Here is a 16,910-nt window from a genome sequence, read left to right on the forward strand (position 1 = left end):
TGCTGCGCTACTGCCCAGCCCCACCCCTCCGCGTTCATTCTTTTCCCCTCAGAAACTGCTTATTTTCCATCAACTTTATTGTCATTTTCAAAGTCAGAGATAGCTTAAGAAAACTGAGTAGTTGTTCCCACTGATTTAGTGGTCTTACTAGTGGGAACTGCAGACCAGTCTTCAGTGGCAGGCAGAGCGCTCCAATTTTCATTAGGAAACTGTTGAACAGACACAGAGATAGCTCCCTTCTTAAATGCACTACCATATCTGTATTCAGCGGGCAGGATCTCTTTGATAAGAATAAGATATAATTTTAGGTAAGGTGAGGGGAACAAAAAAATAAAATAAAAAAGTTAAAATAAACACAAGAATTTGACCATTTGACTAAACAAGGAAAAATAAAAGTTCAAATCCTTAAGAGAGATAGGTGTGTGTGTGTGTGTGTGTGTGTGTGTATCCAAGTTGAACAAAGAAAGTAGATTTGGCAATTGCTCACTATCCTCTATGTTGTTGTTTGGCAATGATTTTGAAGAGACATATTTATTTCCACACTACTTTTACTCATACTGTAGGCATATCTGCTACTGGAAACTATATAGGAGGAATAATATTTTCTTTTAATTTTTCTTCTGCAACTGCTTTTTTCACATTATGCACCTTGCATGAAATGATGGATCTCAACTGAGATTATATGCTATCAAATATAAACACTGAAAACATTTTAATTAAAATTTTTATCATATCAGTATATCTAGTTATCAGAATGGCATTTCAGTTTAAAATTAAATGAGTTTTACATGAGGTTACAATCAAATATTTATATTAGCAATTCAACAATCAAAAAGGTGCCTAGTATCATTTTTAATTGCTCTCACACAGAGAATGTAAGTTGTGTACTAGCAGGTTTTTTTTTAATTCAAACTAATATTGTCTATTATTTTCTTTTGCTCAGAAGAAACCAGCAGTTAAAACAGGAAGAAAACCTCTAGTTAAAGGAGGCATTTTAGAAAGATGTATTTCAGAAAAAATACATACAAAATCAGAGAAGTATTTTTTTCTTTAAATGTTCACTCTGGTCAAGCAGAACTTAAGTTCAGCAACTGTAGTTTCCCTCATATTTGGAATAGTATATATTTATGTATTTATGAAAATGTGATTTTGTATATATATTATATACATGTATATAATATGTATGTACAAAATGCTTTTCATTATCTCCAGATAAAATTCATTATCAGGGAATAAAAATTTCCAACAACTGAGAGTATGCTTGTATTATTCATATACTCTCTTTTTTATTATCTTTATTTATTGGATAGAGACAGACAGAAGTCAAGAGGAAGAGGGAGATAGGGAAAGAGACAGACACCTACAGCCCTGCTTCACCACTTGCAAAGCTTTTCCCCTGCAGGTGGGGCCTGGGGACTCGAACCTGGGTCCTTGAGCACTGTAATATGTGCGCTCAACCAGGTGTGCCACCACCTGGTCCCCATATACTCTCAGCTGTTGGAAACTTTTGTTCCCTGATAATGAATTTTATCTGGAGATAATCAAAAGCATGTTGAGCTATGATGGGTGGCAGGTGTTGTTTTAGGCAATATTAACTTGAAATAAAAGTAAGTTTGGGCTAAAAATAATGAGATGGCCTTTTAAACATTCAGTTACTACCTCTGACATTTACTTTTGCTAGCAAAAAATTCAGGCAACTTTGTAATTTAAATGCCACTATAAGTCTCTCTGCTCGTCTACCTCTTTCCCATATTTTTCTTCTTCTTTTCATAAATGAGGCAAATATGACTGAAATGGGGACTGTAAGCTCTTTGCATATGAACTCAACATTGTTATAAAAATTATACCACATCAAATCCATAGTGAAGGCGGAAGATGTAAGGCTACAAGAATATAGGCATTGTAGTTATCCCATGAAGACCTAAGTCCTGCCTTTATAAACAGCTAATTAGAAGAATACCTGCTTTTATACTAGACAGACTCACTTTTTTTTTTTTTTTTCTCCAGGGTGATTGCTGGGCTCGGTGCCTGCACCATGAATCCACCCCTCCTGGAGGCCATTTTTCCCCCTTTTTGTTGCCCTAGTTGTTGCAGCCTCGTTGCGGTTTATTATTGCTATTGTTGACGTTGCTTTGTTGTTGGATAGGACAGAGAGAAATGGAGAGAGGAGGGGAAGACACAGAGAGAGGGGGAGAGAAAGATAGACACCTGCAGACCTGCTTCACCGCCCGTGAAGCGACTCCCCTGCAGATGGGGAGCCGGGGGCTCGAACCGGGATCCTTACGCCGGTCCCTGCGCTTTGCGCCACGTGCGCTTAACCCGCTGCGCCACCGCCCGACCCCCCAGACTCACTTTTTGTTCATTCTCAGATGTGAAAAGGAAAGCTATTTACCCACTCAGAAGAAGCACTGAGATCCAGTTTCTGTCTAGAAATGAACACAGCTCAATTTCTCCAGTGTCTAGAAGTGCTCTCTTAACCACTGCTGCCATCTGCTGGTCTTGTCGTTGTTAGAGTTTAGAGAAAACGGTGCATAATATGCCAGCCAAGATGATGAGAAATGCAAATATCATCAATAGGTAGTTTTGTAGGCCCTGGATAATAAAGAATAACTCTCATTATGAAAGTGTGAATGAAATACACAGAAATCACACTCTGAAGATCACTAGGGACCTTACTATCTAGTTGAACTACACATAGGCTTTTTCTTTTTTTTCTCCTTTGTCTTTTGCTAGCCTCTCACATACTCATCCAGATCTTTTAAAAAATATATTTATTTATTCCCTCTGTTGCCCTTGTTTTTTATTGTTGTAGTTATTATTGTTGTTATTTATGTCATTGTTGTTGGATAGGACAGAGAGAAAAGGAGAGAGAAGGGGAAGACAGAGAGGGGGAGGGAGAGAAAGACACCTGCAGACCTGCTTCACCGCTTGTGAAGTGACTCCCCCAACAGGTGGGGAGCTGGGGGCTCGAACCAGGATCCTTACATCAGTCCTTATGCTTTGCACCACCTACGCTTAACCCGCTGCACTACCACCGGATCTGACTGATTTATCCTTTCAGTAAATACATGTGGGCTCCCACTATAAATCCTATACAGCGACCTGTGCCAGGGTTAAGATGATGAACGTACAAGTTTCTTATCAGCGCCAAGTGGTACATTACATAGACTAGTGTTTACAACAAAGCAAAAGAACTTTAGGTTCCAAGTATATGGGAACCTTACAGCATACAATATATTTGGGCTTTTATTTTTCTGAGCAATGGAAGGACACCGAAGGATTGGGCATCTGGATATGATAAAAAGACCAAATCTGCATTTGTTAAAACTCACACCTTTTTGAAGATGGTAAATAGACTCCAAGGGGCTAGACTGGATACTAATTGGTGTCTACATTTTTTTGTTGTTGTTGGGGCTGGGTGCTGGCATTATGAACACACCTCCTGGTGACCATCTTTTCTGTTTTACTGGACAGGACAGAGAGAAATTGAGAGAGGAAGGGGAGAGAGAAAGGGAAAGAGAAAGACAACCTGCAGACCTGCTTAGCCACTTGTGAAAGTATCCCCCTGCAGGTGGGGAACAGGGGCTTGAATCCAGATCCTTGTGGGGGTCCTTGTGCTTAGGATTATGTGTGCTTAACTGAGCGCAGCCTCTTCTTCTCTTTCTCCCTCCCCTTCTTTCTCTTCCCTTTTTCCGCTTCCCATTCTCCTTCTCCTTCTTCCTCTTTTCCTTCTTCTTTTAAGGTTTGCTTATTTGTTTACTGATTATGAGAGAATGAAAGGAGGCAGGGAGAGAGTGAATAAATGAGAGAGAGAGAGAGAATGAGATCACTGTCAGCACTGGAATCAATGATTGTTGGGGGTTGAACCTGCCATCACTGAGGTTTCTGGAATATCATTTAGTACTCCGATAGGCTGAAAAATCTCCTGGCCTAGTTTGATTTTTCTGGGGGAAAGATGAAGTGAAGAGGGAGAGATGAAGATTGCTCCAAAGCAAGAACTAGATAAACGATGTTTGATCTGCATATGGCTGCACTGCCCTCCTTCTTCTTCTAGCGTTTGCCCTTCTTCCGTAGCCAGTCAGCAGCGTCAGGTGGAGCCTGATGTAGGGTTTCGAGACCTCCTTTGAATCTGGAGAGGTGGCAGTCGTTGACTATGTGGGTCATAGTCTGTCTGTAGCCGCAGGGGCAGTTCGGGTCGTCTCTGGCTCCCCAGCGATGGAACATAGCGGCGCACCCCTTAAAGATGGGAACATTGAGAACCACTTTGCAGTGTAGCCAGTCTGGCTTCAGAGTAGCAAAGAAATAGTTTTCCATATTGAGTAGAAATGCTTTGTTTCCTGCACATTCTACTTCTGGGGGGCAGGGACACAGATTAATTCTAGTCTCTCTTCCACAAGTAAACCCTCAAAAATTGAGAAATACTTTTCTTGTGTATCCCTGAAGTGACTTTTTTGCCTGGTCAAAAAAAAAAAAAGGCTCCTTTGACCATTTTTCAATTTGAAAGACTTCAAGTTTTCTCATGTCTCATTCCCCTTTGAATGATTTCCAAGTTGTATACATTCCATTTAAAAATAGCACCCAGGCTGCTAAAGCAAGATTTGAGCATCATAAAGACAGCAGTGAGTACCTGTCTAAATTTAGAAGTATAATCTTAAAATTACATGGAGGTTTTATGCTAGTCTAACATTAAATGATATTACTAGGTTTTTTTGGTTTTACCTGCAGAAGTACCTCAGTGCCTGCACTACAAATCCACCACTCCATTTTCCCCCATTTTGTTGCCCTTGTTGTTACTGGATAAGAGAGAAGTTGGGAGAGGAGTGAAAGACAGAGAGGTGGAAAGAAAGACAGACACCTGCAGACCTGCTTCACTGCTTGTGAGGCAACCCCCCCTGCGGGTGGGGAGCTGGGAACTCAAAGTGGGATCTTTATGCTGGTCTTTGCATGCCGTGTGCGCTTAACCCGCTGCACTATCACCCAGCCCCTCGATATTAGTAGTTCATAAGATTAATGCCAGTTAATGCATAATCAAAATATTTTTACCACTCCCCCTTTTTCTTTAACTGAATGCAATTTTTTTTAAGTATAAATAATTTTAAATGTCTTTAATGACTAGAGAGGCTTATGTATGCTGGGTTGTGGCCATTTGAACAGTCTGATTTGCTATACACATGAACACTATGTGAAATCACTATAATATACATTTTACAGTGAAAGACAGCACAACAAACCCCTGCCTGATCCATAACAACTCACTTTATCTTATTTCTATCTCGGATCATGCACTGAGACTTTTAAGACTCCCTAATACGCCTTTCTCAGTTAAAAGACAGTAACGTTTAACTAGAAACCAGCACTAGGCACTCAATAAATATTCCTTCAAAGAGCGAAGACACTTACGTGAATTCAAACCATACCTTATAAATGAGACAACTGGTGCAATCACTTGAGTCAGTAAAGGTCAATGAGGACCTCAGTTATCAACATCAAAAGGAAGGAGACAGCTACATTGAGCAATATCACTAGACAGCCCTCCCCCACAAGTGGGGGAGGAAATGTGTGTTACCACCCAGCCCTCAGCTAGTCCTCTTAAAATGTTAAAGATAGCATTATAAGTGAGAGTTGTCCAGACTGCCCTCCACAGTGGTTGGACCAGTTTACATTCCCACTAGCATTGCAGTAGGGTTCCTGTGTCCCCACAATTTTTCCAGCATTTGTTGTTACTGTAGTTTCTGATGTATAACATTCTCACAGGGGTGAAATAATTAGTGATTACCGTATCTTAAGTATTTTGTCTACTAATGTGGAATGACAAAATTTTTCACATTGGATATAGAATAGAAAATCCATTTGTGTATTCTCTGCCCTGGGTTTAAAAGTTGTGTTAAATTTTCAGAAAACAATGCACTTGCCTTGCTTGGATCTATCCCTGCTTTCTAAATGTACCCTTTCTTGTACATACCTGTATTTCTTTAAAAATGAAGACACCCCACAAAGCGGCTACAAGTCCTGGGCCCTTAAATGGAAATTAGAACTTTAATTAGACTGAATATTTTTCTATGACTATATTCTGTCAATATAGTAAAATGGAAAGCAAATCTTAGATGTTAAATAACTTTCTATTATAAAAATGATATAACGATATTGTCAGGGAAAACTGTAAACTCAATTTTAATTAACATTGAATTAAACCAAACATCAGTAAGCAAAAAATGAATAGTTGGGGCTGGGGAGATAGCAGAATGGTTATAAAAATGACTCATGATCATGCCTGAGACTTTGAAGTCCCAGGTTCAATCCCCAGCACCACAATAAGCCAGAGCTGAGCAGAACTCTGGTCTTTCTTTCTGTACTACTCTCTCTCTTAAGTAAAATCAATAATATATATATATATTTAAAAATGAATAGTTCATTTTTCTCCATAGTTTTCATTTTCATTCTTTTAAGGTGCTGCCATATAATATTTTCTTTAATGTTCTATTTTTTTAAGATTTTTTTTATTTGTGAGAAAGATAAAAGAAGAGAGAAAGAACCAGATATCACTCTGGCACATGTGCTGCTGGGGATTGAACTTGCGACCTCATACTTGAGAGTCCAAAGCTTTATCACTGCGCCACCTCCTGGACTACTAATGTTCTATTTTCATAGTATCTTATTAGCAAATGTTGAGGTAGTTACTTAGCATACTAGAAATGAGACTAATAAAGTAAGTGAAGAACAAATAAAACCATTTTTTCATGAAATGATATCATATCAGAATTATTCTTAATATTTTCTTTTGGGCCTCACAAAATAATGTGCAAATGGAAGCAGTAGACAGTTAAAAATATTTTAAACTCATGCTACTACACAGTAATTATATATAACATAAAACTAATTAATTAAAAACACAGTATTGTGGGAAGACAGAAAATCTGTGAGTAAAATAGATGTTAGTGAACAGAAGATGAAGATTGAAAGGGAATATTGGAAAAAGAGGATGAAAAGGAATAAAATGAAAATAAGAGGGTAATTCTGAAGCTTGAAAAAAATTAAGTTAATGAATATTTGTTGATTCTGAAGCTTAGAAGGAAGGGACATAAGTGAGAAAATGATAGCAATCTAAGATATTTCAATTACACACCCAATTGAAACAATCCCTATATGTATATATTTTTATATGTCTGGTATTACAGTTTCATGCATTTATGATTCCATTCTCCAGAGCCAGTTTTTTTAAATTTTAATTTCATACCAGAGAGAAAGAAACAGATAGGGATGAAAAGGGAGAGACAGAGAGTGAGAGAAACCAGAGCACCGTGCCACCATCTGTAAAGCTTTCCTAGGTGCTAGGACTTGAACCCAGAGTTTTCCACATGATTGGGTGCACTATCTCCTAGTTCCTAAATTAACCAGTTCCTTTGTGAATATGTCCTCCATAGGACCATAACGAAGTTGAAGCCAAAACCTAGTTTGGATTCCACATGAAAGTAGCATTGAATACAGTCAACTCTGTACTTAAGAAAACTTAGCTTCTTAGTAATTGTGTGACTTCAAACAATTCTCTTAAGCTATTGCCTCCATTTACAATGCTATCAATATCTGTTCTATCGACATCAATGGAAACATTTATATTTTTCTTCCTGTCACCTAACTGTATGCTATACCCAGATAAGTAGCATGTAATACATGTCATGATAACTGGCATCACAGAGCACTTACACTTTTGTATTTTTTTTTAAGTTTTCCTTAAAAATACTGAAGTATCACATGAAAAAGACTCTGAAGTCATACTTCAGTCTCACAAGGTCATTGTGAGATTTATGTGTGATAACATAAAGAGAAGTATTTTTTATACTTATAAAGTCCTTATAAACTTATGTAGTATATTATAAATAGCAAGTGATAAACTGTACTAAATGACATCTGGTAAGATGATCAAACAAAAACTACAAGTAAATTAAAAGGTAAGGATTAACAAATCTATTAAAGTGATATTTTAGAAATGTCCCCCAAGTGAAAAAGGACATGGAAACTTAAGGGTGTCATCTTATCTGTGAATCTATTATACTAATCATACTAAAAAATAAGTCCCATTATTTTTTTCCCCAATGCACTGCTGAACTCTGGCTTATGATGTTGGGGATTGATCCTGTGGTTTGGAGCCTCAAGCATGAAAATCTTTTTTGCATAACCACTCTGAGATGCTCTTTAGTAATTCACTGAGATACCATCAGAAAGAAAAAGAAAAAGAAAAAAAACTGGATTTACTTTTGAAACACAAAATTTAGAAATAATTCAACTACTCACCGCAGTTATGATTGGAAAGCTAACCACAGCACTCAGAGATTGATTAGCTATGAAACAACAGCAGGTAGCTATTGCCCAAAGGACTCCTGACAGGAATCCTGAAACACAGACAATATACGTTAGATACACCGATTCTTTCTCCCAAAATTAACACTTCAAACACAGCAGGAATGTTAACTCCACATGTAAATGCATTTCTTTTAAAATTGAATTTAATTTAGTTTTTGATAGAGACAGAGAAATTGGCCGGGGGAGGGGATAAAGAGGGAGACAGAGACAGAGACAGAGAGAGAGAGAGACCTGCAGTACTACTTCACCATTTGTGAAGCTTCCCACCCTGCAAGTGACGGACAAGAGGCTTTGAAGTTGGGTCCTTGTGCACACTTAACGTGCCACTGCCTGACATGGTAAATGCATTCTTATGGATACTGTTCTACAAGCTATCTTATGGATACTAGCTGTTCTACAACATTTTGATCATTTTGCAAATTAAATAATTTCTCTCCTCTTGACTGCTGTGGGTATATTTAGCAACCACTTTTCACTTTATTGGCACTAAATAGACAGTTGAGGTAAAGATCAAGAATGGGGAGGGGCCTAGGGAATATGCTGTATCTGGATATGTTCTTCAAACACTGTTTTCTTTAAATCCTGACATAAAAATAAGAGAAACTTATAGCAATGCTATAGCTAATGAGGGAAAGAAAAATCCTAGAATAAGAATGAAAACACCTAATAAAACTTTAAGGATACTTTGGATAGGCATTCAGCAAATATTCTATCATTTTCTATAAGAGGGCACACCTTGGCTTAAATTTATGCTTCATTTTGTTTTCATGAAATTTTTATTATTGATCTAAGTTCCAAATTTAATTACTGCAAACTCCTAAATGAGTGACAGATAATATTTGCCATGCATAAGTACTGAATTATACACCTTTTGCCAAAAAACCCAAATAACTAATTACACCTAGTAAATATTTGGTAGATTATGCTAGTAAAAAGTACATTTCGCCATTAATGTTTAATACACATAGTTTAAAAATATGTTAATTATTTTTAAAACTCTAAAATAGTTTTAACTTTTTGGAGGAACTTTTACCCAGCAAATTAAAATTCCAATACAATAATAATAATGGAGTTACAGCACCCTGATTTTTAATAAGAATTGTTAGATAATGAAGAAGAGATAATAAAGTCAATACAGATATCTTAACATAGAGAGAGTTATTTTTTAAAAGATTTCTTTGCTTTTATTTTTTAATATTTATTTTCCCTTTTGTTGCCCTTTTTAAAATTGTTTTTATAGTTATTATTGTTGTTATTGATGTCGTTGTTGTTAGATCCGACAGAAAGAACTGGAGAGAGGAGGGGAAGACAGAGAGGAAGAGAAAGATAGACACCTGCAGACCTACTTCACTGCCTATGAAGCGACTCCCCTGCAGGTGGGGAGCTGGGGGCTCGAACCTGGATCCTTAACTCTGGTCCTTGGGCTTCGCGTCACGCGCGCTTAACCCGCTGCGCTACTGCCCGACTCCCAGAGAAAGTTCTTACAGTCACTATTTTTCAAGCTTTAGTTTTTGTGATAATTATTGGCTTCCTATATCTAATTTCAAGGTTTTTAAGTAGCATTTGGTAGTGACCTGGGTCAAAGCATTTAAGGGAATAAAGACAAATAGAGAGAGAGAGAGAGAGAGAGAGAACAGAGAGAATAACTTGGCTTCCAGAAGATGATTAAGCTAAACGAATCAAGGACAATACTTTTAGTTATTAGGAACAATTTATGTAGTAGATACTCTCACCTGGTAAGACTGCTTCAGGATATAGTTTAGGATTATTTTTCATGACTACACAGTAAGCCAGAAAGTAGACGGTGCTGGTAAGAAAGATGCCACTGAAGTGTGCAAAAACATAGTCTATATCTGAAAATACAGATAAAACTCTCCAGCATATCATTTTAGTCATCGCTAATATAATTAGGTTTCTAAAAATAAAGCAAACTCACCAAAATCAAGAACACTATTATATTTTATCACCCTAGATTTCTATATTTTCTTTATATAAAACATTACCATATAAAACATAGAAACATTTAATAAATGAGTCTCTGTGATCAAATCTAAATTGCTTGTTGTTGTTTTTTAAGACCACCTTAGAAAGTTAAAAAATGAAACAAGGAACATTAACTCATTTTTTGGCCTCCATTTAATTGGATACGACAGAGAAATTGAGAGGGAAGGGGAGATAACAGAAGGAGAGAGAAAGATAGACACCTGCTGACCTGCTTCACCACTTGTGGAGTGACACCCTGCCCTCGCAGGTGGGGAGCCCAGGGGCTCAAACTGGAATCCCTGCACGGGTCCTTGTGCTTCGTACTACCTGCGTTTAACCTGGTGCACCACCGCCCGACCCCCTTAACTCCTTTTTTTAGGAAGAGATATTCAAGTGGAATTACTGATGACTTTAGCAATTGTAGTTCCAAGGAGCCTACAGGTGGAGGCGCTGCAGAAATATTTGAGGGTGTTGTTAATCCTATAGCCTTTTCAGTCAATTAATCCAAAGATAAGTATCTCTGTTGTAGATGACAGCTGTACAAAGGGATATTCAGGAAATTATTGCAGAGAGTTTTATTCAGTTGTTTACTATAAACTTAATTATACAGAAAAGCTAATTACACATGGTGCTGGATCCACTGTCCCAGCAACATTAATGTCACTGTTGGCAGATGACACTTTGAATCAAGTGTGCCCTAGCGTCTTGGCTGGGGAAATCACACTGGGCCCAGTGTTTCATCTAAAATTGTGACAAGCAACAGGTAGCCATGCTTAGGAAGGAAAGCTTCAAGGTCAAAGAGTTTGTTTTGTTTTTTAAAAATCTAAAATCCCACACAGCTACCACAAAAGGCGGGACAGTACAGCTCTTGAAGTCACAGACCACCTGGGTGTGGCTTTCCAACTTAAGAATTGAGGCAATGAATATATTTTCTGTGTCTTAATTTTCTCAATTATATAAGAGGGATTAAAAATGGTATTTACTGGGGGTCGGGCGGTAGCGCCAGTGGGTTAAACGCACATGGTGCCAAGTGCAATGACCCACCCAAGAATCCCAGTTCGAGCCCCTGGCACTCCGCCTGCAGGGGAATTGCTTCACAAGCAGTGAATCAGGTCTGCAGGTGTCTGTATCTCCCCGTTTTTGTCTCCCCTACTCTCTCGATTTCTCTCTGTCCTATACAACAGCAACATCATCAACAACAACAATAACAGTACCAACAACAAGGGCAACAAAATGGGGAAAAATGACCTCCAGGAGCAGTGGATTTGTGGTGCAGGCACCAAGCCTCAGCAATAACACTGGAAGCAAAAAAAAAAAAAAAAAAGTATTTAACTAGAAAGGTTGGTATAAAAGCTAATTGGGTTAATATAATATAAATGGAGCATGGCCTTGTACAGGTATGCACTATGTACACACATTTGTTAAGGAAAAAAGAAAAAATTAACCCTGGGGCTGGGTAGTGGTGAACCCAGTTAAGCACATGTAGTACTAAGCGCAAGGATAGGGGTTCAAGCTCCCACTCTGCACCTACAGGGGGTAAGCTTCAGAAGCAGTGAAACAGGGCTGCAGGTGTCTATCTTTCACTCTCCCTAGAATCTCCCCCTCCCCTCTCAATTTATCTCTGTTCTATCCAATTTTTTAAAAATTATTTCTTGCTGGGTTTTTTTAATAAGCTGAAATAAAGTATATAGTTCAATAAGACTATATTTGAGTTGTGATATCTACGAACTAATTGTTATTTTTATGTGAAGAAACTGTTGAGGATATGTTGGGTTCTTTGTATTTGTACCAAGAGAATACTCATGAATTATCAGTACTCATGAATAATCAGTTACTTTTAGCTTGTGTTCACTGAATGGTAGGGCTGAGCTAATTTCCTTGTGGCTACAAGAAACCATAGAGTTAACTTAATGGCTCATTTCTAGGAAGTGTGGTACAAAACCTTTAGACTCATTTCTCATTCTAATTTTATTTATTTGTCTTCCCTTTTGTTGCCCTTGTTGTTTATAACCTTGTTGTGGTTATTGATGCAGTTGTTGTTGGATAAGATAGAGAGAAATGGAGAGAGATGGGGAAGACAGAGAAGGGGAGAGAAAGACACCTGCAGACCTGCTCCACCACCTGTGAAGCGACTCCCCTGTAGGTGGGGAGCCGGGGGCTCAAACCAGGATCCTTAGGCCAGTCATTGCGCCACCACCTATAAGTTTTTATCCTTTAAAGTGAAAAGAGTAACAACAGAAAAAGTATTTTATATAACTTGAAAAAAGAACTTCGTAAAGGTTTTGAATACTGTTGATGGGGCTGACTAGAAAGGAAGAAAGAAACTGTGGTATCTATTCAAAGTCTATTCACCATTTTAAAGTTGAGTTCAAATGCCCATTTCATTATCAGTCTTTCTCTTACAACTTTTGCCTTCTACATTTCTCCCTTATGTAACCATAGATCACGTTTATTTTCGTTACTGTCTGATTTAGAACTTTATTTTTAATTACCTTATTATTATTGCTTATGGCTAGAAACCATATAGCAACAAAACTATAGGAATCCTGAAGTAGATTTCATTTCCTTTTGGTCTGTACAAGGGTATTATAGTGTTTATGCCCAAGGAATTAATTCTAATACTAGAAAGAGAGGAGTACTTTAAAATCAAGTGAAATCAAGTAAAATTCAAAGCGTAATCTTAAAGGTTAAGGTCTAACCTATTTAGAAAATTTTGTTGGTCAAATGCAAAGTAGCATATAGAATGACCCATTATAAAGTACTACGTATTACATTTTAGATTTTTCTAAGAGAATACTTATTTCCCCAGAGACCATTTAGCTAAAAAATAATCTCCAAATCTTACTGTAAAGCTACAGAGCATGTGTTAAGTCTGAGTAGTTGTAATGCATTATGACCAAAGTTGATTATATATGCATGTTAAGGATCACATAACAGTCTTTTATAACTTCTAGTTTTCAGATTTTACAATGAAAAAAATTAATATTGAGTTTATGCACCAGTACTTGCTATGAACACAGCTTCTTTATAATGTTAAGTATAAAATTGATATTGAGTTTAATTATAAAGTAAAATAACTGTTTACTCTCACCATACTGGCTTGACCCTGCATAAATGCTATCATTTTGTTTGCTGTGGTCCTTGATATAAATGACTGGCACAAACGTACATCCATAAAGTATTCCAGATATCACTGCAAGACTACAGCCCCTTAAAAAGACAAATAAATCTCTATTAACCTTGACCCAAAGTAGTATTTCTTACAAATACACAAATGGAATCATAAACTTAGCATGCTTCAACATGAAAATCACTAGAAGTTATGCACAAAGACCACCCATTTACCCCAACTGGCAGAGCTCAAAGAATTAAGTTGTCAAAGTGGTATCTAGACCAAGAATGCAGTTTTAGTCCTGCAAATGTCTAATGTTGGAGGTTCATGATTTACCAAAGAACTATCACCATAAATTATCATTGTGTGAGAACACTGCTATCTCACTCCCTACATAAACATAGCTATGTTATTAAGTACTTGTGTACACTATTCTATATGCTTTTTAGAAGTGCTAGAGTATCTATCACGGGAATAAGATAGACTATTAACACTGTCTGTTCAAAACAGCTATTGAGATCCACAGATTTATCTATGCCTTAGTTGACCATGGTCAAGAGAAAGTGCTGGTGTAATCAAATAACATCGATATTTCAGGTAAATAGTGCATCACATTAAGCACTAGAGTAGATTCAATCCTTAGATTTTTAGCCCTGTCTGCATGAAGCAAATATTCCCAGTGAATTTTGGAGAGAGGTGTTCAATATTTTGGAATAGCTCCTTGAACTTAATACAGAGGATGATGGTATGGAACAGGATAGAATTTTAGGCTAAAACCATTTCAAGAATTAAAACAGATTCTTAAAAGTCTGTTTTGGTAGCGGTATTGGAACTGTCAGGGCCAACCTTGGCCATGAGTTCTATTCACATTAGTCAACCATATATCATGGTCTAGCCTGGACATTGTCTTGAGAAGTGTCCCAAACACAGACCAGACCTGGGTAATCATGAGATAACTAAAAATGATTTTATTAATACCAATTTCCTTAATGAGGGTGATGTTTTGTCAAAGGAATGTTTCGAGAGATCTATTTCATTCTGTAGCAAAAATAAAATATTTCTGAGAAAGCTTGTTAGTTGACTCTCTTAATTGATCCAGGTATTTACGGAACACGTATTATGTCAGGGCATTGCCTCCCTTTCACTGAGGAACATGCATAGCAGGTCTTTAAGTAGCATTTTTTTCCCCACATAGCTTTTTTGTTTTGTTTTGTTTTGTTACTCCAGGGTTATCACTGGGTCGCAGTGCCTGCACCATGAATCCACTGCTCCTAGAGGCTGTTTTTTCCTTTTAGTTGCCCTTGTTGTGATGATTGTTGTCATTATTGTTGAATAGGACAGAGATAAATCAATAGAGGAGGGGTAGACAGAGAGAGAGAAAGAGAGAGAGAGAGAGAAAGACACCTGCAGATCTGCTTCACCTCTTGTGAAGTGACCCCCTGCAGGTGGGGATCCGGGGGCTCGAACCTGGATCTTTAAACCGGTCCTTGTGCTTTGTGCCACATGTGCTTAACCTGCTGCGCTACCACCTGACCCCATTTCCACATAGCTTTTTCATGTTGATAAAAAAAAAAAAAGCTAGTTAGTGTCTACAACAATCGTTAAACAACATTTTGAAAAGCCGACTTCGTTGTCTCATTTTGCTTAAAAAATCAGTTTCCAAGAACCCATCGAGGATTTTTAATGAAGACTTGCTCTATATTTTGTTAGACTTACTCTAAATAATTTGTCACTATCTTTATTTAGTGGATAGAGATAGCTATAAATAGAGAAAGGGGAGATAGAGATGGAGAGAGACAGAGACATATATGCAGCCCTGCTTCACCATTTGTGAAGCTTTCCCTCTGCAGGAGGGAACGGGGGGGTGGGTGTCTAACCTGGCACCTTGTGCTACATAATGTGTGCACTTAACCAGGTGTGCTCCCACCCGGCCCAAGGACTTGCTCTATATACAACAGAGGAAATGTTATATATTCTTCAGGGTAACAAGGTTTTACATAGTTTACTATTTCTTTGTCAATCAAGTAACAACAATAATAGTGGTTAATACTGAGCTTAACGTAGAAATTCTTCACAGTATTGAGACCAAGAATTTCACCACCTAAAATTCAGTAAATGATAAAAAGAAAAATGTCTCTACTACAAAACGAAGGAAGCCAAAAGTTTTGCTACCAATTTCTTCTTAAGCTTACTATCACGCCACTCTGGTAATCCCTGTTTTAATCAAAAAAGAAGCAGAATAACCAAACCTTCTCTTACACTATGCGATGTTGTACTGTAGAAAGTTTATTCACCCAGGAATAATCTGGACAGGGATCTGGAGTACTGTTGACCACCTATTCAAAACATTGGTATAAAGCAACATGAAAATACAAAATACCATACAACTGGTAATCATTCTTGTCACAGTGTTTTCTTTCAGCATTTTTTCTTCCATACAGTTAAAATATGAAAAATATTAAAATACTTTGCAATATACATTCTAGCTCTTTTAAAAAGATTTTTTGCATTGTAGTATTTTATATTTTATTTTTCTTATATTTGATAAGGGAGAAATTCAGAGAGCAGGGAAGATAAAGAAGGAGAGAGAAAGAGAGATACCTGCAGCATTGCTTCACCACTTGTGAAGCTTGCCCCCTGCAGGTGGGGACCTAGGGCTTGAACCCAGGTAACATGTGTGCTCAACCAAGTGTACCTCACCTAACCCCAATACATCATGATTCTGTTGCTATCTCTGGAATCTAATACTTCTAATTGTTTCTCTTTCATGTGGAATAGTTTGGCATTTGGAAATTTTGGCTTGTATTTTTTCCCACAGTTTAATATAAGGGTGTTTTGTAGCTCACTTGAATAGTATGCTGGTTTACTAAGTGCACTACTCAGGTTTGGGACCGCCTTGCACCATATTGAAAGAAAGAACCTTGGAGGGGGGGTCGTGGAGGGGGTGGTGATGGAGCTGGTTGAGCACACATGCTTTAATATACAAGGACCAGGGTTTGAGCTCCACTGGCAGGAAAGCTTTTGTGAGTGGTGAAGCACTGTTGTATCTGTCTCTCTCTCTCTCTCTCCCTCTCTATCATCCCCTTCCCTTTCAATTTCAATTTCTGGCTGTCTCTATCCAATAAATAAATAAAGGTAATATATTTTTTAAGAGAAGCTTTGGTGCTATGGTCTCTTTCACTCCCTCTATCTCTTTGAAAAAAAAAAAACACAAATATTAAAGAGCCACAAAGAGAATCTGAAAACTATATTTATTTTAAGTAAGACCAAGAGAACTTTTGCTTCACTTATAATCTTACATCGAAATTAGCACCGTATGCCTCTCTCAATCCATATCAAATAATATTGCATCTGCCGATCACAACCTAACCAACACAATGATTGCCACCTCAACATGCTTCACTTCAGACTGTGTCCAGAGACTTCACGTGTGGAATGACGACCCTTCAGCTTCATT

The 16,910-nt window shown here is 37.6% G+C and overlaps 1 protein-coding gene across 3 annotated transcripts in view; it reads right to left on the bottom strand.

The window, feature by feature from the left end:
* Window positions 1–286: 286 nt before the first annotated feature.
* Window positions 287–16,910, bottom strand: part of TMEM144 (transmembrane protein 144) — a 40,598-nt gene continuing 23,974 nt past the window's right edge. For 2 of the 3 annotated variants that reach the window (XM_060178897.1, XM_060178898.1), the window contains exons 7-12: window positions 15,713–15,789; window positions 13,433–13,551; window positions 10,092–10,211; window positions 8,290–8,387; window positions 5,963–6,016; window positions 287–2,592 (exon numbers count right to left, since the gene is read on the bottom strand). In XM_060178897.1, coding sequence (XP_060034880.1) covers window positions 2,509–2,592; window positions 5,963–6,016; window positions 8,290–8,387; window positions 10,092–10,211; window positions 13,433–13,551; window positions 15,713–15,789 — 552 coding nt within the window. In that variant the 3' untranslated portion in view covers window positions 287–2,508. The remainder of the gene's footprint in view (window positions 2,593–5,962; window positions 6,017–8,289; window positions 8,388–10,091; window positions 10,212–13,432; window positions 13,552–15,712; window positions 15,790–16,910) is intronic. The other variant, XM_060178899.1, reaches the window with a different exon arrangement.

This window comes from Erinaceus europaeus, chromosome 19, assembly GCF_950295315.1.
Source record: "Erinaceus europaeus chromosome 19, mEriEur2.1, whole genome shotgun sequence".
Lineage (NCBI taxonomy): Eukaryota > Metazoa > Chordata > Mammalia > Eulipotyphla > Erinaceidae > Erinaceus > Erinaceus europaeus.